General features: G+C 46.7%; 2 protein-coding genes across 5 annotated transcripts in view; both read left to right on the top strand.

Moving 5' to 3' along the window:
- The window catches only part of LOC147673016 (cold-inducible RNA-binding protein-like), a 46,935-nt gene extending 23,416 nt beyond the window's left edge, over positions 1 to 23,519 (top strand). For all 4 annotated transcript variants that reach the window (XM_086946682.1, XM_086946685.1, XM_086946683.1 and 1 more), the window contains exons 6-7: positions 20,217 to 20,276; positions 23,006 to 23,519. In XM_086946682.1, the coding sequence (XP_086802808.1) occupies positions 20,217 to 20,274 (58 nt within the window). In that variant the 3' untranslated portion in view covers positions 20,275 to 20,276; positions 23,006 to 23,519. The remainder of the gene's footprint in view (positions 1 to 20,216; positions 20,277 to 23,005) is intronic.
- LOC147673017 (uncharacterized) lies at positions 8,274 to 13,168 on the top strand. Its single transcript, XM_086946681.1, has 2 exons — positions 8,274 to 10,154; positions 10,299 to 13,168. Exon 2 carries the CDS (start codon positions 10,988 to 10,990, stop codon positions 11,939 to 11,941), a length of 954 nt encoding a protein of 317 aa, XP_086802807.1. The 5' UTR covers positions 8,274 to 10,154; positions 10,299 to 10,987; the 3' UTR covers positions 11,942 to 13,168.
- Positions 23,520 to 23,785: the final 266 nt, after the last annotated feature.

Below are 23,785 nucleotides of genomic sequence, written 5' to 3'. Positions count from 1 at the left end.
CCCGAGAAAGAATTGAAAGTATGCCGACCTGACACGTCATGGGGATTGTGGGTAAAAGCAGGCCGGTTAGTTCTCTTTTTGTCTGGAAAAGCAGGTTTTTTGTGATTGTGTGATCTTCGGCAGCGCAGTGATGTTCCTTTGCCTGTGAAGCTGCAGCAGGTCAGGGGGAAGCTGCGTCCGAGGTAGGAGTTAGGCATCGCCGCAGAAGAGTATTCAGGCCGGCTGCTGGGCACTGAGCAGTGAAACACCCAGGAGCAGCAACCCCCCCCCCCCCCCCCCCCTCCCCTTCACACCTCCGGAGTCCGGTTCGTTTCATTCTTGTCTCATTTCTGTGCCTCTCCCCTTGCTCAGCGCTCAGTCTTTTTCTGCTCATCCTCCCTCTCTGTTTATTCAGTAGCGCTTCACTGGCGTGACTTGTTGTTACTAACCTATTGATTTGCACGTTTTGCCAAAGCGTTGCAGGTCCCCAGGTATTGAATGCTGTATGGTGTCGCATGCGAGTCTCTGAGGTTGGCCCAGGTCTTTCCTGGATTTCTCTTCCGCCTCTCAGTGTAGACTGCAGGCTTGCTGTTCATCCTTCGGCCGGGTGAGGTTGGTGATTGCCTGGGAGAACGCCCCGTAATATTAGTTTGCTGTCTTGTGTCCGTTCCAGGGGCTGCCTGTGTCTCCCTTTTCAGCCTCAGGCTTGTGATCGCTACTGTTGTGTTTGGTCACTAGATGTCTCTTCGCTATTGTTAAATTTTGCAGGACGAGATTTCTGTTTCAGCGGGTCACATATCTCTTTTTGTCAGATTCAGATTCTTTGCTTCAGAGCTATCCCTGTTTGTTTTGTAAGTATGTATTCTTTTCATCTTTCTCCATCTTGAGTCCTCCTACTCTCTTCATCTCTCGCTTCCTCATGCGAGCCTCTCTTGCTGTATTTCTATCTGTATGTGTTTTTCTCTCCTCTGTCTGATTCCTCTATCTATCGATCTGTCGGTCTGTCTGTCGGTCTGTCTGCCTGTCTGTCTCACAAAACTGGCATCAATGTGATATGCGCCTGTGTATCACCATAATCGGTCGCAGTGGCCCCTCAAACGTCACCAGACACCCCCCCCCCCTCCCAATGGCAGTACAGAAACATATTGCGCAAGTTACTCATCATGTGTTTTTTGTATTGCATGCTTACTTTGGTGCAATGAGCATGACACCATTGCATACTTTTCAATCATGTAAATGTTTATTTAAAGCAGTAAATAAAATACAGGCTTTAATTCTTTAGTTGTGCTAATAGTAAGAGAAAAGTATTTAATTATTTATTTACAAAACAAGGCCTCACTCTATCGCCCTCCCTCTATCTATTTATCGCCCTCACTCTATCTATCGCATCACCACAGCATCACTCAGGGGCACCCAAACTCCACTATGCGCTACCACACCATCACTGAATGCCACAGCATCACTCGTCGCCACCACAACATCACTCAGCGCCACCACAGCATCAAACTGCAACCTTTCAAATATGTTCTCTCCTTGTTTCAAGCTTTATTACAAATGTCACAAAAAGATGTTAATATTTCACTTCTGTTCTTGGATTTTCCTCACAATAAAATACAATGAACATAATCTTCACGAAAGTTATTTACAAAAGTTTAAGCTATTGCCATTATAAATTAAAATAACTTTTATTTAAGTATTGATTATTAAAAAAAAATTAAAAACCATTGTTATTTGTAATATCAATACATCTAAGTCACCTAAATACAACACATATTGCATTACAAATGCTATAGGTGTCACATTTGCGAAAGTTAAAACTATTGGCATTGTAAATAACAAAGCTATTAATTTCGCTATTTTCAAAACCAACACATAAATAAAAAATGTGTCATTTACAATACCAATAGCTCAAACCTTCCTAATGCGAGACGTATTGCATTGCAAATGTTGTTTTGAAGGGTGACTTCACAAGCATATTGGAACAACCAAGATCGATTCCTTAGCCTGCTCAAGGTCCTTTCCTAGGGCCGGCCCAGTGAGTAGGACTAAGCAGTAGACTGGGCAGATATTGTTTCCTCAAGTTCCTCTGAAGCAATGACCATCCGCACAGGCCAGTTTTCCTGGAGGTGGCTGAGGTGGAGGAGCAGCATAGCTCTTCCTGCCTTCCCTCTCACTCCACCAATCCGTCATTATCCTGGGGGTGCTGATTGCAAAGAGAGGGAGTGGGCCTATTCTTGGTACTTCCCCTTTCAGTACTCGCTCGCTAGTTATTTTTTTAGGTCGAAGGCCTAAAAGGCTGCGCTTGCGCAGTCTTAGGCCGGAGATTTAATGAGTTTGAGTAGCGGCGAAGGTCCCGCCTCCGTGCCCCCTCTGTCCTTCATTGGCTGGCTTCCTAAACGGAGGCCAGCCATTGGAGGAGAGATGCGTCACTCCAAACAAGCTCCGTCCTTTTCGGATTTGGGGGCGTAATTTTTGATGTTCTTTAGACAGTGACGTTGTCCGTCACTCAGAACATCAAAACCACGCCCCCAAATCGGAAAAAATCTCGGAGCTTGTGTCCGCCATTTTCGATCCTTCGCAGTGAAGGTAAGATCGTGGCTGTTTCCCTCCGTGCCTTCTTCCCCCTGTCTGTTTCCCGCCCCCCTCCCGCTCTCCGTGTATTTTCGCTGTCCGTGTGTGTGTTTCCCGCCCCCTGTTTGTTTTCCCGCCCCCTCCCGCTCTCCGTGTATTTTTGCTGTCCGTGTGTGTGTTTCCCGCCCCCTCCCGCTCGTGTGTGCATTTCAGAGCGTCTGTTTCCCGCCCCCCTCCCGCTTATTTTGTAGTAAGCAGGATTTCCAGTTGATGAGGTAAAGGGTATTCTGCATTAGAAAAAGTAATTGCCTGTAGAAAAAAGACACGGTGTCATTTGTTGTGTACCTGCAGAAGTCTGCTACATGTACGTATGCACGCCAATTACCCGCCTGGCTCGGAATCGAACCCTAAAAAGTGTGACGTACTAGTTTTTAGATGGTGTTACGAATCACTTTCATGTTGCTCAGATGTTCTTTTGATGGCCATTTGGGAAATGCGAGTATGTATTTTATCAATTACTGCCGATTCTCGCGTTGCATCAAGGCCTTGGGTGGGATGACGCCCGTTCCTTCAGACGCCCGCGTCTCTGCGCGTCCCTCCGGAGCGCCGAGGCGCGCGTCCTCTCTGGCCCGGTTCCGGGGGCGAGCAGTAACCGGGCTCTGATCCCGCTCCCGGCGTTCATTAGTCGGCCGTCCGCCGGGCGCGGATTTACACTTCAAGGGGATGAAAGACCAGCTGGGAAAGATAAGACGGTTTCCCGCGCGGAAGGCGAGGCGGTGCCACCGCGGTCAGCAGGGTAGCTGCCTCCGCAGAAAGGAAACGCGCCGGTATTTGCAGCGCTTCGCCATCGCCCCAACTGAGTCCAGAGCAGCCCCTCCCCGTTGATTAAAAAAGTACATCCGGCATTTGTCGGCCCAGAACATCCCTCTGGCACTTATGTGCGCAAGATGCTTACCGGTAATCGGTTCTAGATATGGGCAAAGAAAGCATTCCGGCCTCTTTCTAATAATAAATCACACGTTATTCTCCCTCTCTATTCCTCGGGTTTCAAAATGTCGTTTTATTTCAACTCTTTAAGCCACAGTAGTGATTTTCATCAACTCTATTGAGAGCATAGCCCTTTAAACTTCGATATAATTTCCTATAAATGTCATTAAACTGCCCTAGTGTAATCAGAAACTGCTCGGCAATATTAGAATGCAGCTTTGGAAAACTCACGTAGAAACAGGCTTAGTTTTAGAATAGGATTTACCGCGCTCTCATCACCCTTGCAGACATTAGAATTTCTGCAGGGTTGTGACCTGACTTCCCAGAAGTTACGGGGCATAAACCGTGTCTATTACAGACAGTGTCCGACAGACCTATCGGGCAGGCAGGCAGTGCCTGATAGGCTGGTCTAAGAGTAAGAGTGTGGGCAGGTTTTATATTTTGGATGTTCGTGGGCCTGTTTTATGTCTGCTGGGCTGGTTTTACTGTTGATCTCTCCCTGGAAACAATCATTTCCTGCAGCAAGCTTAAATCCATACATTGCAAAAATAATGCCTTCACAAGTTTAAAATTGCACCAGTTTGTAAACATGGGCACTTTTTTGGGCTTTCTAGTTCACTAATGTGGGCCACTTTTATTTTGGTGCGCAGGACTGATTTCTTTCCTAAATTTAGACACACATATTGTGGAGTGATTGAATGTGTGTGGGTCACCTATTAGACAATAGACTGACCAGTCTAAATTCAGCAAACTCAAGGGAACTCCCTTTACTTTGTTTGAGCTTTACTTTACCCTGTTCCCTTGACGTATAAGGGTTACTCTCCTCATATTGATACTGATTTTTTTCCTAGCTGGGTGCTGCTTATATTGCAGTGCTCTCCTGTCACTGATGTGCTGGTGCTGTGAACTGGTAACGGAGGTTGTCTCTTATGCAGTGCACTCCTGTCACTAGGGTTTTCTTACTGCTTCTGACGCTCTGCACGCACATCACTGACATGCTGTTGTTGGTGCCTGCACGACGGGTATGTGTGTATGGTTGGGGGGGGGGGGGGGGGGGAGAGGGGTCAGGGCTCACCTGACAGAAGAAAGCTTGTGCGGAATAGTGAACACTTGTGACTATGGGTTCGTCTCTAGTGCAGTGCACGCTATTCATTGGGGACAGTGTTCTGAATTCTACAGCAGGGGGCACTGGTGGAGCATACAGTAGCCAGATGATGGCTGGAATGTGTATGTTTTAGTACTCAACATGGACGATACGTTAGTACTGTACAGTACAATGCTTTGCTGCACTTGAAATTCCCCAGTTGCATTCTGCGTGCCTGCATGTTGAATGGAAAGGTGCTCCAGATGCGGCATGTATCATTGATCTACTGCAGGATGAGACAGTTTGTGGCTGTGCACTGTCCGTGCAAATGTATGCTAAGTGGAAAGGCTTTGTGTTAGCTAGAGGTGTTTAAGTGTGTGTGTGTGGCTCTGTGTATGTGTGGGTGGCTGTGTGTGTGTGTGTGGGTGGCTGTGTGTGTGTGTGTGGGTGGCTGTGTGTGTGTGTGGGTGGCTGTGTGTGTGTGGGTGGCTCTGTGTGTGGGTGGGTGGCTCTGTGTGTGGGTGGGTGGCTCTGTGTGTGGGTGGGTGGCTCTGTGTGTGGGTGGGTGGATCTGTGTGTGGGTGGGTGGATCTGTTTGTGGGTGGGTGGGTGGCTCTGTGTGTGGGTGGGTGGCTCTGTGTGGGTGGGTGGCTCTGTGTGGGTGGATGTGTGTGGGTGGCTGTGTGTGTGGGTGGGTGGGTGTGTGTGTGGCTGTGTGTGGGTGGCTGTGTCTGGGCGGCTCTCTGTGTGGGTGGCTCTATGTGTGTGGGTGGCTCTCTGTGTGGGTGGTTGTGTGTGTGTGTGGGTGGCTGCGTGTGTGTGGGTGGCTCTGTGTGTGTGGGTGGCTCTCTGGGTGTGGGTGGGTGGCTCTGTGTGTGTGTGTGTGTGTGTGTAGCTCTGTGAGTGTGGGTGGCTCTGTGAATACTCTCTACTACTCTCTAATGCTCACCTATTGCCATTGTAAAAGACAATACCATTTATTTATGTTTAAAAAAAAAAAAGAAAAAAAATGTCATGAGCAATGCCAATAGCTCTACCTTTAATAATGCCGAGACCATTGCATTGTAAATGCTTGTTTTCTTTGCGTGGACTGTTCCATCTTCTCACAGTGCTTCTCTGGAGGGTGCTGCTTCTGATTTTAAGAAGAAACCACCTATCAAAGCACAAGGGTAACTCTGAAATCAAAATGGGCCTTGGAGAAAATATGTATAGTCAAAACAAGAGTGGTTCAAAAACATAAGAAATATCAGTATAATAAAGTTTTAATAACATAATAGAAAAACCAAAAACATGAGTGCAAACAAATAGATTTAAAACCATGTAAGTTCCCAGAAATCTATACTGAGAAGTAGACCAAATTTAAATTCTAAATTCACAAGTGGGTCATTTGTCTAGATTGTTCAAGAATGTCCCAATAAGAATAAACATTGAATTACAAAAATAATGAATACAAGTGAGGAGGGTGTGGGGGGACAGGGGATGGGTAACCAGGTTTTCGTCTGTAACCTTTTGTGTTGGAGGCGAACCCACAAAAAGAATCTACCATTAATTACATCGATCGAACACTTCTGGTCGCAGGGATGCATGTTTTTTGTTTGTTCAACAACCCAAGATATCCAGAACCAACATTCGAGCTTTGGTCTACAGAGTTCTTCCATTGTGTACTGACTCACAAGATACTAAAACATTGAATGAATAAAAATTGAGAGGGGGTGAAAGCTATGTATTCTTTTTATGTATCCAAGAACGCAGCAGTAAGCGTTGAGACTTCACCGCTTAGAAATGCATCCTTTTCTGTCAGTAGTTGGGCTGTGGCCCTGCCTTCCGTAACCTTGTTCAGACCTTAAGATTCAGCGGCTTAATTCTGATATTCTGAATATTTTAAGCTCCTTTTGTCAGCTTCTGTTGTGAGATTTATTTTGGGCCCTGCCTCAGGGCATGAATAGACTGTTTCATCCTTATGTTACCCTGCCACCCACAAGGCACCTGGAACCTCGCACACAAATATTCCTTATATCCGCATTGGGCTCATCATGTAGCCTGTTTTGCTCGCGTGAAACACCGGAAGTGCTTAAGATGTCCAAAGACAATAGTGTGGAAGAACACAAAGCCATTTTTAAATTGGAACGAGCACCCATCAAGAAGAGACATTGCTGCAGAAGATATTCTGGAGTTTTTCTTGAAAGGCCTGTAATGTTGGGAGGTAACATATTATCCCCTTGTGAGAAGCATGCTTTCCTTGGAAAGACCAGCTGTGACTCTGCAACCCATGTATATCCAAGGTGAAAAGCTGTAACATGATTGAGTTGCGAAGATGGATGCAGTTGGGCTTACTATGCCATGTTGCTTAGGTTTGGAGGGTTTTACAGAAAACCCCCGAGGAACCTTTGAAGGTGACAGTCAAAATCAACACCCAGGGATGAGGAAACTCAGGCTGACCTCTAACTTCTAGCTAAGGACTAACTAGATAGCATCCAAATAAACCCCAACACGAGCCGTACTACCACCATTCCTTTTTTTGAAACCTAGAATATAGGAACCTGTGCCTGCTAAGACTCCAGTGCTAGTGGTTAAGGGCCTACTTTTAAACAGGTCCCATGGGGTCAAGAGTCCCACCTAAGTAGGCCTGCACTGGCGTCTCCTGTCGCCAGTCCCCTGGCAGGTAAGCAACATGATCTGCCATGCAGGTTTCTTGCAGCATACTCTGTTGAAGACCGGATTACCCAAAGTGACCTACCATCCCAAAATACAGACTGTGGCCTGTTTAATTACTTTGTGGAAACTGATTGATAGCAATTGAGGTACAGACCTTTATGCCTGAAGCCCAGGCTGTGCAGGCTCCTTATTCGGTGTAGTCTACAGTCCGGGAGAACGCTCACTTTCCCCCGATTGCCACACAAGTGTGTGCCAATCGTTTTGACCACAAACAGATGGCCTCCCGCCTGTCTGTGTAGCATGAAGACGGTAGGTTTGAATGTTAGCATAGGCCTGAAGCTAGCTGTCTCCATCACTCCCACTGCATGTCCCAGTGCGGTTTCATCCTCCTCCCCCGTTCTTCACAGACAGTTGTTGCTAGATTGCTGATTGCTGGATTTAGATCCACAAAAACCCAATGGAACAGAGATGGCCTCTTTGTTTTCAGATACCGATCCAGCCAGTTAATACAGGCCAGCCAAGGCCCGAGAGAAGAAACAACACAAAAAGCGTGGCCAGAAGTGTGGTTGCTGCCACTAACGTACAAATGGATGTGCTGCCTGCTCATCTCCTCCATCCTGCGTTGAGCTCTGTCAAAAGGATGAAGGCGCCGGAAAACAATCCTCTCATTGGCTGTGGCAAAGTCTCGAAGTGGTGCACATTCCCTGGTAGAAATATGGTACGACTGCTGGCTGCCTAAGGCCCACCCCCCCACCTCCCCCAAAAAGAAAACATCACATCTTGACAAATACTTTGCATCAAAGAGCTTGCAGGAGCATCTGGATCATAACGATCAGGGAACAATGCTACATATTGTTGCACCGATTCCTTGTTACCCCTCAGTTTACACAACCACTGAACTGCAGTGCGGGAGGCACCATACACAGCATTCAGCATTTCATTTGCTTTTCCTCCATGCTGTTGATTCCTAATTTACCAATCAGTGATCAGAAGTGTTTAATACTGAAGAGCATTTTGATTCTTATCCAATCAGCCCATGTTCTCTAAGTGAGACCTCAACATAGAATGCCATGCTCCACCCCGCTGCCCGACATCATAGAACTTTCCTGCAGATATAAGAAGAGAACAACAATTTGCACATTGAGACTTCGTCTTGGACTGATGGAAGCAGCCAGCTCCAGTATTTAAGGGTGGTCTTGAAACAAGCCATAGAAAATGTCAAACTCTCTGCAGACTCATGCTGGTGTGTGGTAGATAGAATGCAAGTACAAGACCGCTTCACAAGATCTCAAACAGTAGGGGTAATGTAGAGCCATAAAATGGTGCGATGGTTCTGAAAGCTGGGAAGTGATCCGTCATTCCAAACACAGCTCATGGTCTGCCCCAGCTGAGAGGAATGCAAGACCGGAAGGAAGGTAGCCGCAGGGCCGCATGTACTCTTATTTTATCTAACTCGCAAGTCCTGCTCAGCAAGTTGGATGGCTTTCAGTGGGGAAAATTAAAACTTATTTCCCTCTCTGTCGCTTACCCATGTTAATAAGATAGATTCAGTAGTTCAGGAATGGAAAGTCAGTGTAATCTTGATCAGCCTCTTGCATACCATGGTTCATTATTGAGCGTTTCTGCATTCATTTTGAATTCCAGTTGCTAAACCTTCCCACTGATATCCAACATTCATTGCCCCATAGGTCGTATGAATAAATAAACCTCAAGAGATCACCAAGGTCTTTCTTGGTGATGCTCAACACAAGCTTTTTTTCCTTTAAACCCCAGAAGACCCCTGCATCCCTGGGTCAAAGGCAGTCTTTGCAGAACCAGAAAACAATAGGTGGATAAAAGTCTCTATGGAGTCTGTCCATATTCATTGTGGGCTTGAGAGTGGTGCAGGGATGAGTCCTTCAAGTCCCACCTGGAGACAATCTGCGAAAAATGAAAAGCAATTGTACAGCACTTGAATGTACTAATGAAAACTGAAAACAGAGGGTTACAGTTAAGTAATGTTTTACGCCGAAGGAAAAGTTTATCGAAAGTCTTCATCTTGTCTTTGTTATGAGTGAGCCCAATTTTCACTTGGCAGGCCAAAGACTCACTAGTTAAATCCTGCAATTTCTAGTCTACAGCTGCAGGTTTCTTATCCTTTCACCCCATCAACCGTGGTGCACCTCAGCGTACACCTGGAATGGGATTCATGCCATTAGAAATCTGCAAGCTACATCCTGGTAATAGTGGTGCGCCTCATTGTATTTCTCAAATACTATCCAGTCCATTGCCAACGATTTGCTGCCAAACTAGTAAGGTTGGTGCACCTCGATGTGCGTGCAGAATCCAATCTTCATGTACATCTCGGTGCACCACACAGTTACAGGCTTAGGACCTCTAGCGATGAACCGGAAAGGATACAAATCTAATGGTGCAGCAAGGAGCACCACAGTTACTTGGAGAAAACCTGCAGGTGTGTACTGGAATGGATTAAATTCTACACGTACATCAAAGTGCTTCACCGTTACTGGGAGAAAATCTGCAGGTGTGTACTGGAACGGATTCAATTCTACACGTACATCGAAGTGCATCACAGTGAGTTGGATGAAACCCTCAGCTGCGCCCTGGATTGATTCAATTCTACACGTACATCAAGGTGCATCATTGTTACTGAGATAAAACCCTCATGTGTGCACTGGAATTGATTTGAATCTACACGTACATCAAAGTGCACCACCGTTACTCAGAGAAAACCTTCAGCTGTGTACTGGATTGGATTCTACACGTACATTGAAGTGCTTCATCGTTACTTGAATAAAACATTTAGGTGTGTACTAGAGTGGATTAAATTCTACATTTACATCAAAGTGCAACACTGTTACTGGGATAAAACCTTCAGGTGTGCACTGGAATGGATTTAATTCTACAGTAACATTGAGGTTTACCACTGTTACTGGGATAAAACCTTAAGGTGTGCACTGGAACGGATTCAGTTCTACACGTATATCGAAGTGCTTCACCGTTACTGGGAGAAAATCTTCAGGTGTGTACTGGAACAGATTCAATTCTACACATACATCAAAGTGCTACACCGTTACTGGGAGAAAGCCTGCAGGTGTTTACTGGAACGGATTCAGTTCTACACGTACATCGAAGTGCACCACCATTTTCATATGTGCTAGTTGTTAACTTGTACCAGGAATGTATTTGCTTAAGTCTTTTAACTCATATGTATTTGTCAAATCACCTTTATGTGCCTTGGAAAGCGCTCTACAAAACTGTCGAAATAAAATAAATTACTGGGAGAAAACCTGAAGGTTTGTACTGGAATGGATTCAATTCTACACACACATCGAGGTGCATCATCGTTACTTGCATAAAACCTTCAGGTGTGTACTGAAATGGATTTAATTCTACATGTACATCACGGTGCATCATCGTTTCTGATAGATACATCTGCCGTGTGGATTCCTCACCTTGTGAATATCCCCCTTGCGTCAGCAACATTCGGAAATTATTTTTGTAGCTTCGCGCCGACGTGGATGCGGACGTCACAGAGACACGACTCCGCTGACGTCACCGACGCCTACAATAGGCCCACGCCGGCGTGATGACATCAGTTCCCTTTTTTCCGCGTCGTCGACGCTAACGGTTTTCAGGGATCGTGCTGTAGCTTTTCAGTAACTTTGTTACTATTTACCTTTTATTCTGTATAACTTCATATTCTTCGAGATGTCGTCGAAGAAGACTGGTTTCAAGGCTTGCGGCGAATGTGGCAAGACTATGTCCATCACCGATCCACATGACTGCTGTGTCTGGTGTTTAAGCTCCGACCATGACGTCGAGGACTGTGCTTGCTGCAAGAAGATGACTTCGAAGGCGCTGAGAGAGAGAGAGGCGAAACTCCTTGTGGCTAAGCTTAAGAGTAAGAAGGAAAAGAAATCTTCGAAGTCTCGAACTCGTCGGTCGAGGTCTCGATCGAGGTCTCGCTCTGAGTCGTCTTCAGCTCACGCTTCGAAGTCTTCGAGGAAGAAGCACAAGAAGAGGAGCCACGAGTCACGTCATCGCTCCGGAAAAGACTCTGGTTCGAGACCGAAGTCCCAGGTTAAGCTCCTGAGTAAAGAGGTGGTGGTTTCGGAGTCGGAGCATGTCTCTGTTGGTGAGGCTTCACAACCAGGTTCGCCCGATTCACAGGAGCAGGTCCATTCTCCAGTTCCATCCAATCCTTCTGGTCAGGAGGATGAAGGTGAGGAGCAGGGGGCTGGTGAAGTCGAGGTTCCGGTGCCTGCGGGTTCGTCGACCCCGGTTCCAGGACTCGTTGAAGAGGTCGACGTCGTCTCGACTCCGCCTCCTCAGGAACGACCCAGAGATTCTTATCCTGAGTTTCCAGCTCCAGGTCAGGATCCATCTCAGTTTCTGAACGCCATGTTTGGTGTCTATTCTAGGGCAATGTTCCCGTCTGGTGCACCTGTTGGTCCCACGGGTCCTATGGCTTTCAACTTGGGTGTTCCCCAAGCTTACGCCCCTGCGCCCTTCATGCCTTTTATGCCGGCTATACCACCGCATTGGCATTTTCCGACACTTCCGGTGTCGTCGACGCCGAAGCGCTCGACGCCGACTCCGTCGACGCCAGTCACATCGACGCCGATGCCTACGACTCCGAGGCAAGATTCTGTCCGACCTTGAGCTGAGAAGCCTCGTCCGACGTCGGGTTCGACGCCGGCTCCGGCGCCGTCGGAGTCGATTCCGAACCCGTTGGCTTCGGTTGTGAAGGAAAGGTCTCGGAGAAGGGCTCAGAGACTCCTGGAAGAGGATAGGTATCAGTATTCAGATACTGAAGAAGGAGAGTTACGGGATTCTGAGGATCCTTTTGAGGATTTGTGTGAGGCCAGTGGGCTTGAACTGTCACCTGAATGGGAGTTGGCTTCAGTTTCTAATGTGCCATCAAAGGATGTGGTGCCTTATCACACTGTTATTAAAAAAGCAGCGAGCCTTTTGAACATTACTCTTCCTACTGCTGACTATAAGCCTAACATCTTGACTGAGGTTCTTCATTCTCCCTCGTCAGTAGTTGAGCCTGTGTTACCATTCAACGAGGCCTTGACTGAGCCCATCTATGAGGTTTGGAAGAAGCCTTTGTCTGCTCCTGCAGTTTCAAGAACAGTTGCGAGGAGGTACAGAGTGGCACCTGAGGACCCTGCGTTTTTATCTATTCATCCCTTGCCTGAGAGTTTGGTGGTGCAGGCTGCTTGCTCTAAGAAGTCTGCTGGAGCTTTCCCACAGGTTCCTGGGGACAAGGAATCCAGGAAGCAAGATCAGGGTGCCAGGAAGGTCTTCTCATCAGCCAGTATGGCTTTAAAGTCAACCAATGCAACGTGCCTGATGGGGAGGTATATCCATGCCTTGATGGATTCTGTCAAGCAGCTAGTTCCGAAAATTCCTGAAGATGACCGGAAGGATTTTCAGGAGGTGATTTCAGACACTCAAGCAGCTGCGAGACAGGTGATTCAGAGTGGCCTGGACACTGCTGATTCGGTGGCAAGGGTCATGGGTTCATCTGTGGCCACCAGGAGGGCTGCCTGGCTTAAGTCATCAGAGTTCTCTGCGGACGTCCTGTCTGCATTGTTGGACTTGCCTTTTGATGGCTCAGGATTGTTTGGCAAGAAGGCTGATGTTGCCTTGGAACGTTTTATGGACAGTAGGGCCACTGCAAATTCCTTGGGTCTTCAGTCCAGAGGAACTACTGGTAAACGCTTCAGGGGGTTCGGAAGATCTTCATTTCGCTCTTACAGACCTTCCCAGCAGCAGCCTCAGCAGCAACAAAATACGCTGTACAAGTCGTACAGGGGCAGACAAAGATCCCGCCCTAGAGGTCGTCAATCCTCCTCCTCCTCCTCCTCTCCTTCCCAACCCCCAGCCAATGCAGCAAAGCAGCCCTAGATCCGCCATTCCGGATCATGTGGGCCCAGTGGGGGGTCGGCTTACTCATTTCCTACAAGATTGGGAATTAACTATATCGGATCTTTGGGTTCTCAATCTTGTAGGGAATGGGTATGCACTTCCTTTCCGGGAATTCCCTCCAAATTACCCTCCTTGCCAGGGTTATTGTTCGGAGGACCACCTGCTTCGCCTGTAGGAAGAAGTCCTGGCTCTTTTCAAAAAAGGTGTGATAGAGGTGGTTCCAGAGCAGGAAAGGGGTCAGGGGTGCTACTCCCGGTATTTCCTGATCCCCAAGAAAGATGGCAGGCTTCGGCCTATCCTGGATCTCAGGATCTTGAACCTTTACCTGAAACAGGAAAAGTTCAAGATGCTCACTCTTGCACAGGTTCTTCAAGCGCTGCTGGAAGAAGACTGGATGGTGTCAATCGACTTGCAGGATGCGTATTTTCATATTCCCATCCTGAAATCGCACAGGAAGTATCTCCGTTTTACGGTGGGGTCACAACACTACCAGTTTGTGGTTCTTCCGTTTGGTCTTACTACTGCGCCTCGAGTCTTCACCAAGGTGATGGCGGTGGTGGCAGCTCATCTCAGAAGATCGGGGATACATGTGTTTCCGTATCTAGACGACTGGCTGATCAAAGCGGAGTCGCCGGAGAAGGTGCTCCATCATCTGCAGGAGACAACTCAGTTGTTGCACAGGTTGGGTTTTTTGATAAATGTACCCAAATCTCACCTGGTGCCCTCACAGCGCAACCTGTTCATAGGTGCGGTACTGGACACTACTGTATGTCGCGCATTCCCTCCCCCTGAAAGGATTCGCGACATTCAGGAAATGATTCCTTTGTTTTTCCCTGGAGCGGTTGTTCCAGTCCTGAAGGTCCTTCGCCTGCTCGGTCTGATGGCTTCATGCATCCTGTTGGTCAACCATGCACGCTGGCACATGAGGGCACTCCAGTGGTGCCTCCGCAAGCAGTGGTATCAGCACAACGGAGATCTCAGGGAGTCAGTGAAGATCTCCAGAGAAACTGCAGCGGATCTGTCTTGGTGGAGTGTGGAAGGCAATCTGTCTCAAGGAAAGCCTTTTCAACTACCTCCTTCGGTTGCCACAGTAATATCGGACGCGTCCACCCTCGGGTGGGGTGCTCATCTGGGGGACCTGGAGGTCAAAGGTCTTTGGTCTTCAGAGGAAAGGTTGCTTCACATCAGCCTTCTAGAATTGCGGGCAATACGTCTGGCACTCAAGGCCTTCCTCCCTTCCCTTCGCGGTCAGTCGGTCCAAGTCCTAACGGAAAACACGACCGCGATGTGGTACATCAACAAACAGGGAGGAGTAGGGTCACAGTGTCTCTGCAGAGAGGCTCTGCGTCTCTGGTCCTGGGTTCAGGACCATCAGATTTGTCTGATGGCAAATCATTTGGCTGGAGTTCAGAACGTTCGTGCAGACAGTCTCAGTCGGCAGTTCTCTGCCGATCACGAGTGGAGGCTCCATCCAGAGGTAGTTCACGACATCTTTCGGATGTGGGGGACTCCTCGGGTGGACCTGTTCGCCACTCACGAGAATGCTCACTGCCTGTCATTCTGCAGCCTCCAGTTTCCGATGCAGGGAGCCTTGGGGGATGCGTTTCAGTTGAGTTGGAGCTCGCAACTCCTTTACGCGTTTCCTCCCATACCCTTGATTCCTCGGGTTCTGAGGAAAATTCGCCAAGACCGGGCCCGAGTCATATTGATTGCCCCGGATTGGCCAAGAAGGGTGTGGTACTCGGACCTTCTCCACCTCTCCTCTCACCCGCCGCTCCGTCTCCCTCACAGGGCAGATCTCCTCTCTCAGTGGGAGGGGCAGGTTCTACACCCCCACCTCCAGACCTTACACCTTCATGCCTGGAGATTGAACGGGGCAACCTGATTTCTTTTTCTCTCCCTCACGATGTGGTGGATGTCATTTTGTCAGCCAGGCGTGACTCCACTAAGTCCATCTATTCTTAAAGGTGGTCTAAGTTTGTTATTTGGTGCAGGGAGAAGTCCATAGACCCTTTGAGGGCCCATTTATCTGATGTTCTCCAGTTTGCCCTTTCTCTGGCACAGCAGGGGCTTGCTGTTGCCACAGTGAAGGGTTATCTGTCAGCGCTGTCGGCGTTTATTTGTTTGCCTGACCAGCCTTCTCTGTTTAAATCTCCTATAGTTTTGTGGTTTTTGAAGGGCCTCATTAATAAGTTCCCTCCTGTCCCTTTTATTGTGCCTCAGTGGGATTTGAATCTAGTTCTGACATTTTTAATGGGTGCTCCTTTCGAGCCTCTTCATAAATGTACCATGAGGCTCCTGACTTTCAAAACTGTTTTCCTCGTTGCGATAACTTCGGCAAGGAGGGTAAGTGAGCTTCAAGCTCTTAGTTCCAAGCCCCCATTCCTGTCCATTCATGCTGATCGAATGGTTCTAAGGACCAGGGCTGCTTTTCTGCCGAAGGTGGTGTCTTCTTTCCACCTTGGTCCATCTGTCTCCTCCCTTCCTTTTATCCTCCACCTCACCCTTCCAAGGAGGAGAGGTTGCACCGTCTGGACCCCAAGAGGGCGGTGTCTTTTTATTTGGACAGAACTAGAGACTGTTGCATGGACGACCAGCTCTTTATTGGCTTTGCTGGCTGCAAGAAGGGAAGAGCGGTCCATAAGAGGACTTTGTCGAGATGGATCGTCCTCTGCATTAAGATCTGCTACTCTTTGGCCGGTAAGGAACCACCAGAGGGCATAAGAGCTCATTCGACTAGGGCTAAGTCTTCGACCTCTGCATTGGCTAGAGGTGTGCCTGTAGAGGATATTTGTAGGGCCGCAACTTGGTCTTCCCTCCACACTTTCACGAAGCACTACTGCTTGGATACCGAAGTGAGGAGGGATGGTCATTTTGCGTGCTCTGTTCTTCAGGATTTCCTGGTCTAGAAGAGTGGACACCCTCCTCCGGGAGTGGGGACTGCTGTGGGACTCTATTCACAAGGTGAGGAATCCACACGGCAGATGTATCTATCAGAAGAACAAGTTACTTACCTTCGGTAACGCTTTTTCTGGTAGATACAATATCTGCCTGTGGATTCCTCACTGACCCACCCGCCTCCCCGTTGTCCACTCTTCTTTGCCAGAGTATCTCTAATGGATTGTTTTATTGTAATATGTTTATTTGCATTTGCTTCACACTGTGTGTGTTGCTTTTATTTCTATACTGTGTATATTGGGTACATTTCTACTGTCATCGGTCCGTCCGTGTGCCTCGAAGGCACGGAAAAAAGGGCGGAACTGATGTCATCACGCCGGCGTGGGCCTATTGTAGGCGTCGGTGACGTCAGCGGAGTCGCGAGCGGAGCCGTGTCTCTGTGACGTCCACGTCGGCGCGAAGCTACAAAAAGAATTTCCGAATGTTGCTGACGCAAGGGGGATATTCACAAGGTGAGGAATCCACAGGCAGATTTTGTATCTACCAGAAAAAGCGTTACCGAAGGTAAGTAACTTGTTCTACTGGGATAAAACCTTCAGCTGTGTACTGGACTTGATTTAATTCTACACGTACATCAAGGTGCATCATCGTTACTTGGATATACCCTTCCGGTGTGTACTGGAATTGATTTAATTCTACACATACATCGATGTGTACCCTCGTTACTTAGATATAACCTTTAGATGTGTACGGGAATGGATTTGATTCTACACATACATCGAGTTGCACCATTGTTACTTGGATATAACCTTCGTCTGTGCATCTAGTAACTGTGGTACACCTCTGTATAACTGTAGAATCTCTTGACACGTTTCAACCTGCCTCCTTCTCACTTTCTACCGGTCATCATCAGGACTATAGTAGGACCCGTTGTCATTGGGACCAACATTAAGTGTACAATAGCATCATCGTCAGTTGGAATGATCATTTGACTTGTACCCCATTTTAAAGAAGCACTCGGTGGGACCAGGCTTTGAGAATGACTCTTACTATCTTTAGTGCAGTATATACATTATGAAGTGTTGCTGCACCTTTCGACCTGTAATTTCGACACTGTATGATTAGTTCAACTGGTGAGGGTCTACAGCTTCTGTACAAAGTAGCACAGAGCAGCTCTTACATTCATGTGGGATATATGCGACATGTTAAGAGGCGCCTTGCTGGAAAAAACTTTTGAAACGGAACTGAATGTGCTTATTTATTAGAAGTGAGCAAGACAAATTAACAGGTTAAGCAAAGCTAAAGCCAAGCCAAGTCTGGCTTGGCTGTAAGAGCCCTTGCATGAGCGGAGCCCTGGAATGTTAGCCATTTTAATCTAGCAACAAGCATTATTTAAAATATGATTTAAAAAATTCAGAATAAAACAAGGGGCATATTCCTTTCACATGAGGCAGATTTGACACTAACCGGTTATTTTATACGTTCACTTAGAGGTCATTATTCAAAGCAATTGTTTTGAAATATAAAGTTGGAACCATTCCTACCCCTGTCTTGGCAACAATGCCTTTAGTGAACTAGCAGGCAATTCAGTTGTCATGTGCACCGTGTATTTTAACCACAGGCTTATAGATGGAGCAACGTCATAGTATATTACACCAAACCTAATTTGATTGATTGATTGATTATGTTTGTTCAGCCCAAATTCTGGATGCACAAATTTGAAGGTGAAAATGATGAAAGGGGTGGATTGGTTAAACAAAATATTTTCCTAAGATCAAACAGTTTGGTTAAGCTGGGTAGCCCGGATTAATCACAGGTTTTGTGGTTTCACTTTGTACAAATCAACCACTAACTAGGTTTTTATTTGACTCTTGTATTTGCGTAAAATTTTAGGTGCACTTGCATCAAATTAGGCAAATGTGATTCCTAAATTGCAATTATTAAGGAATCGTAATTATGGAATCGCAATTGCCTATGCATGTAGGAATTGCGAGTCCTAATTAACCCCTTCCATGCTCATGACGAGCTCAGCTCGTCATAAGGCACACTGGAGCTGTGCTTATGACAAGGTGAGCTTGTCATGAAATAATGCCTTTCAAGCTTTTCCAGCACAGGACGGGAAAAGCCATAGCATGGAAGGTGTTAAGGAATGTCTTCCTATTTATTCTTATTATATTAAACAGGTACTCGCAAATTGCGTATGCAATTTTAAGGCTGCCTAAAGGACACCCTGATGCACCCCTGAAATTGCATAGTTATCACATGTTGCACACACACATGCCCCAAGGGCATATATGTGTGCAACATGCAATTGCAATTTAAGCAATCGCATATTTAGCGATTACTTAATCCCAAATGCAAAAATACCGATCACAAGGGGCATCTGCCCCACTGCGACTGGTATTTCCGTTAATGCATATGGCCCCTAATGCTTTGTTTTTATGTTTGTGCACAAGAGTAGAGCAAGGGTGGCAGGAAAAATCGCATGAAACCTTAACTCGTTTTGAGCTTGAGGTTCCAAGAGGAACTCGATTTGAGCCAGAGCCCTTCGTCTGGCTCAAGTGCCGGTCTCGAACATTAAGTGGCTCATCCACCTCTATTATTTATTGATACAGTGCACTTTCACAAGCCACTTTGTAGAAACTGGACAGGCACTGGTGAAAAATGTACGAGTGTGAAAAGAATTGACTATTTTAATGTAACTTTTATTTGTTCTTCTGTTAAAATGGCTTGTGTGGAAACAAGAGTCTAACGTGTGTGCTTTAACTTGACTGGCACACACACAAATGGCACTGTGTTTGTGATTTCCCTCCCAAACAAATTTAAAAAATAGCCCTGCAAGAAATGGGGGATTTCCACTGCGTTATCGGGGTCAGTTCCGGTCATATCAGCGATGTTTTCCAGTTTACATTTCACGTTTCACGTTTTATTTCATCTTGTATTCCCTAGGAGAACTTGGTATTCCAGATGTGTTTCTGTACCTTTTTTTATGCCACATACCTACAGCGCTTGTATAGGGCCTACTCTGCACGGAGTGCATTCTACGTGTTTGGGTGTGCGCAACCTGTAGTAAAGGCTGAATACAATACAAGTGTCTCACTGTGCATGGGAGTAGATTGTGGTGCCCACAAGACTTGATCATCCAATCCTATTCCTCTTTGTAGAGCACACAGGGCAGTGGTCAAATTCTTGGCTCTTATAATTTCCATCTAATGTGAAAGACTAACAGACTATGAGGATCTGCAGGATTGACAGCTAAACACCGGAACCCTGTCCGAGGCTTTCAGGCGTGTCTCCTTCAGCTACTTCTGAGTGGTGGAAGAAAGGGACGGACCTCTGTTAACAGGGCAAGAACCTGCATCATCGGCCCACTTTGATTAGAGCTCTTTGGCTGGTGAAAACCAGTCCACTGAAGGGATGTGATGCACCACCTGAGACTCTATTGCCTTCAGTTGACTGGAGAAGTATGTCCCTCTCCTGAAATATGAATTTAACCTACAAACATTAGGGTTAAATACTGCCCAGGCCCCCTCAACCCTTCATCCACTCAAGGTTAATAGAATGAGCACCATTGCGTTGGGTAATTTTAAGAGGTGCTATTAACAGATCAATGAAAGTCTAAAGTTGATCTGAATGGAGAGCTACTTGGCCACAAATTTTCTAATTGTTCATCTTGAACTATTTAAAAATCATCAGAGTACTTGCTTAAGTGTCTTTGTCGCTCTTTAATATACATCTTAATGGATTCGCCACTCAGTTGACAGCACACTGAAACAAGGTGCCTTACTCCCTACAGTTGTACTCTCTGGGGGCTCCTTGCCTCTTTTGAATATCATGCATTTGAGGAAAGGACTCGCTTGCATGGTGATCTGGGCACAAAGCCATGGCTGCAGAGCACAGAGGGTCTTCCTTGCTGCACACAGAGGAAACAATTAGAGGGAACATTGTCTGGGACCCTAAGTGTTGATGCACATGGTAGACCGTCCTTGTTGAAGCTGGTCTTGGGTGTTGGTGGTGGTGGTGGTGGTGGGGTTGAGAGGGGGTCTGGCTGATATTGCTCTGCTTGTTTTCATCACAAGACTTGTGTGTTTCTTTTTTTCAGTGGCCGTAGTGGGGGCTACGGGCAGTCAGGAGGATCCTACAGAGACAGTTACAACTAATGGTAAATTAAATCTTTGTCTGCTTATTGCGAATGTAAGATAAGATGAGACCTATTAACATGAAGTCCATATATTTGTCCAAATGTGTGTGCAGGGCCCCCCTCATGTGCATTTCATGTACAAAGCTCCATCTTTGTTGTCCCGAGACGCAGGCCCGTGTACATAGGGTGCTCCCCATGGATGAACTGAGATTAAGTGATCTCCTTCATAGTATGTATGTCCTCCCTGGAGCGAACTGAGAGAGCCCCCATGCTGGACATAAACCTGTTCAGTGTAGGCAGGGCCCTTCTGGTGGGGGCTGAGGGGGCCCTATTTGTGGATGCAATGCCTTCCAGTGGTGTCTTGTGTTCTCTTCCGACACTGTTGTCACTCCTGTTCTGGTGTCCAATAATCCCCATTCATCCCTTTGTTTCCTAGTTAGAGCTCTAAAAGCGTATTGAAGCTTTTTTAATCTGAAATTCTGATCATCCTTCAAGTAACTGGATGACTCCCTTAATCAAAAGGTTGTTTTCCTTTTTTCCAAAGCCACTTAAGTAATAACACTTGGACCACAAACGGGAGGGGGATGGACCTGTCTTGATGATTATTGGAGTAAAGCAAAGGCCCTTCCACCAGCAAAACTTGTTGTCCCACTGACCTGTTCCATTGGAAGTTAGTGCCTGATACCAAGCGCATATTGTTGGTATTCTGCTCTAAACCTCCCCAGGGATTAATGCTATTCACGCGCTGTACAGAGGACACATCGCAGCCTTTCTGCTCTATACCTCATTAGAAGGGTACTGGTGCTCTGTGCAGTGAACACTAAAACTTTATAAATAAAATAAATAAAGTAAATGGATGTTAGTGCTGCAAACAAACTCGTACAGTGGGCCTCCAGCTCCAACCTTGCTCCTCACTTGAACCAAAAACGTTTTTGGTTTTGGGGCTCTTCACAACCGGAGTACTGTAGGTCTTGCCTGCACCGTACTCGGGGTGAATCGTTTTGGTGCTATGCAACACATATACTGTGTGCATTCCACCTTCCTCTAACTAGAAAAGAAACCTTCCGACCCTTAGTGCACCCTAAAATATGCATGCTAAAGCCATACCATAGATAAATGCTATTGGTGGGCCCGAAAACCTGCACACTCTTGGCTTTCTGCCCTACAGTTTACAAGCATTGAACGCTAATGGGGTATTGCTTCAGGGTACAACCTGCATGCTGTAGTTATTGCCCTACACCGTACTGGAAGTGAGTGCTATGTACTGGTGCACTGTGCAGTGCACAGTAGGCCTTTTGCCTTTTGCTTTACACTTTACCACGATTGAATGCTAATAGATGGTGGTTCACTTGGCCTGGCTCATAGAGGGCCTTGTGCATTACCAAGAGTGAATGCTGGTGAACAGACGGTGCACTGTGGGCCTTTTGTCCTATGTTTTACGTGAAGCCGTTGATACTCATGCACTGTAAATGAGTATCACTATGAGTCTTCTGCCGTACGCCTTACTAGGGGTGAATGCCATTGGATATTGGTGCACCATACAGCCAGCGCACTGAGCTTTATGACCTACGCCTTACTAGGAGTGAATGATATTGGTGCACCATACTGCCAGCGCACTGAGCTTTATGACCTACGCCTTACTAGGAGTGAATGATATTGGTGCACCATACAGCCAGCGCACTGAGCTTTATGACCTACGCCTTACAAGGAGTGAATGATATTGGTGCACCATACAGCCAGCGCACTGAGCTTTATGACCTACGCCTTACAAGGAGTGAATGATATTGGTGCACCATACAGCCAGCGCACTGAGCTTTATGACCTACGCCTTACTAGGAGTGAATGATATTGGTGCACCATACTGCCAGCGCACTGAGCTTTATGACCTACGCCTTACAAGGAGTGAATGATATTGGTGCACCATACTGCCAGCGCACTGAGCTTTATGACCTACGCCTTACAAGGAGTGAATGATATTGGTGCACCATACAGCCAGCGCATTGAGCTTTATGACCTACGCCTTACAAGGAGTGAATGATATTGGTGCACCATACAGCCAGCGCACTGAGCTTTATGTCCTACGCCTTACTAGGAGTGAATGATATTGGTGCACCATACTGCCAGCGCACTGAGCTTTATGACCTACGCCTTACTAGGAGTGAATGATATTGGTGCACCATACTGCCAGCGCACTGAGCTTTATGACCTACGCCTTACTAGGAGTGAATGATATTGGTGCACCATACTGCCAGCGCACTGAGCTTCATGACCTACGCCTTACTAGGTGTGAATGATATTGGTGCACCATACAGCCAGCGCATTGAGCTTTATGACCTACGCCTTACTCGAAGCGAATGATATCGGAGAATGGTGCGCTGTACAACCAGAGTACTGGTGGCCTATTGCCCCTCCCCTTACTAGGAGTGAATGATACTGGTGCACCTCTCTGCCAGTGCACTGAGGGCCTTCTACTCTTGCCTCACAAGGAGTGAATGCGATTGGTGCAGCCAACACCTAATGTCCTGTGGGCCTTCTGCCCAACACCCTAATAGGAGTGAATGCTATTGGACAATGATACACCGTACAGCCCTCTGTTTTACACCTTACTAAGAGTGAATGCTGTTAAATAGTGCTGCGCTGCAAAGCTTTCCCACAGGGGTATTCTACCCGACGACATATTAGGACTGAATGCTTTACCGATCTGTTTTCTCAAGTGCCTTTACAATATGTTGCCTGCTTCTTGTCCTCAGCTCACCTCACGTGTTACAGTCCTTCTCGACTCAAGATCATCCTTCCACTGGCCGAATTTAGAAAGATTCTTGGAGCAGCGCCGAGTAGTCCACCCGAATACTTTTAACATGGTTGTGTGAATCCTTGTAGAACAGGCTGGTCTCTAGTGTCAATGTGGCCTGTTCGCAGTAGGTAGCGTTCAACTTTGTTTATTGCTGAACACTTAATCGTTTCCCAGAATCATTGTGCCTCATTACTTTTCAGTGGAACATATTTTTAAAGCATTTTATAATCTTCCTTTAGTGTACCAAGGCAGGAGGTAGTCCTGGGTGCTTGTACATAAAAAGGACAACCTCCTTGGTATATCTAAATAGATTTTTATTTTTCAGTGCTCATTTCCTTTTAAATCGGTGTATATTATCAAATTGTACTGGAAGTGATAAAAGGAACCTGTACTTTTTTTCCCTTTTTTGTTTTTTACAAAAAGAAATTGCTTAATTTTCTGAAGCCTCATTAAAATAAGTTTCAAATGAACTCTGTTCGACGCCTTTGTTGCACATCACCTACAAGGTATTTGGATGAAGATGAGGGGAGCTCTGGAGCGCACCTTGTTACTGCCATACGGTAATATATTTCAACAAGACGCTGACTGATAGGCTTAAGGGCAGCAACATTGGTGTCATTTGTTGCTCTGCCTCACCAGCTTTTGGGACTTCAGCATGTGATTTCTTTGGGGATGGTGACACAGTGTGCAATCTTTTATGCCTTCTTTTTTTTCTTAACTTAGAAACTGTGCTGTT

Source organism: Lissotriton vulgaris, chromosome 12 (genome assembly GCF_964263255.1).
Source record: "Lissotriton vulgaris chromosome 12, aLisVul1.2, whole genome shotgun sequence".
NCBI classification, from domain to species: Eukaryota; Metazoa; Chordata; class Amphibia; order Caudata; family Salamandridae; genus Lissotriton; species Lissotriton vulgaris.
This window is presented reverse-complemented; position numbering and strand designations above follow the sequence as displayed.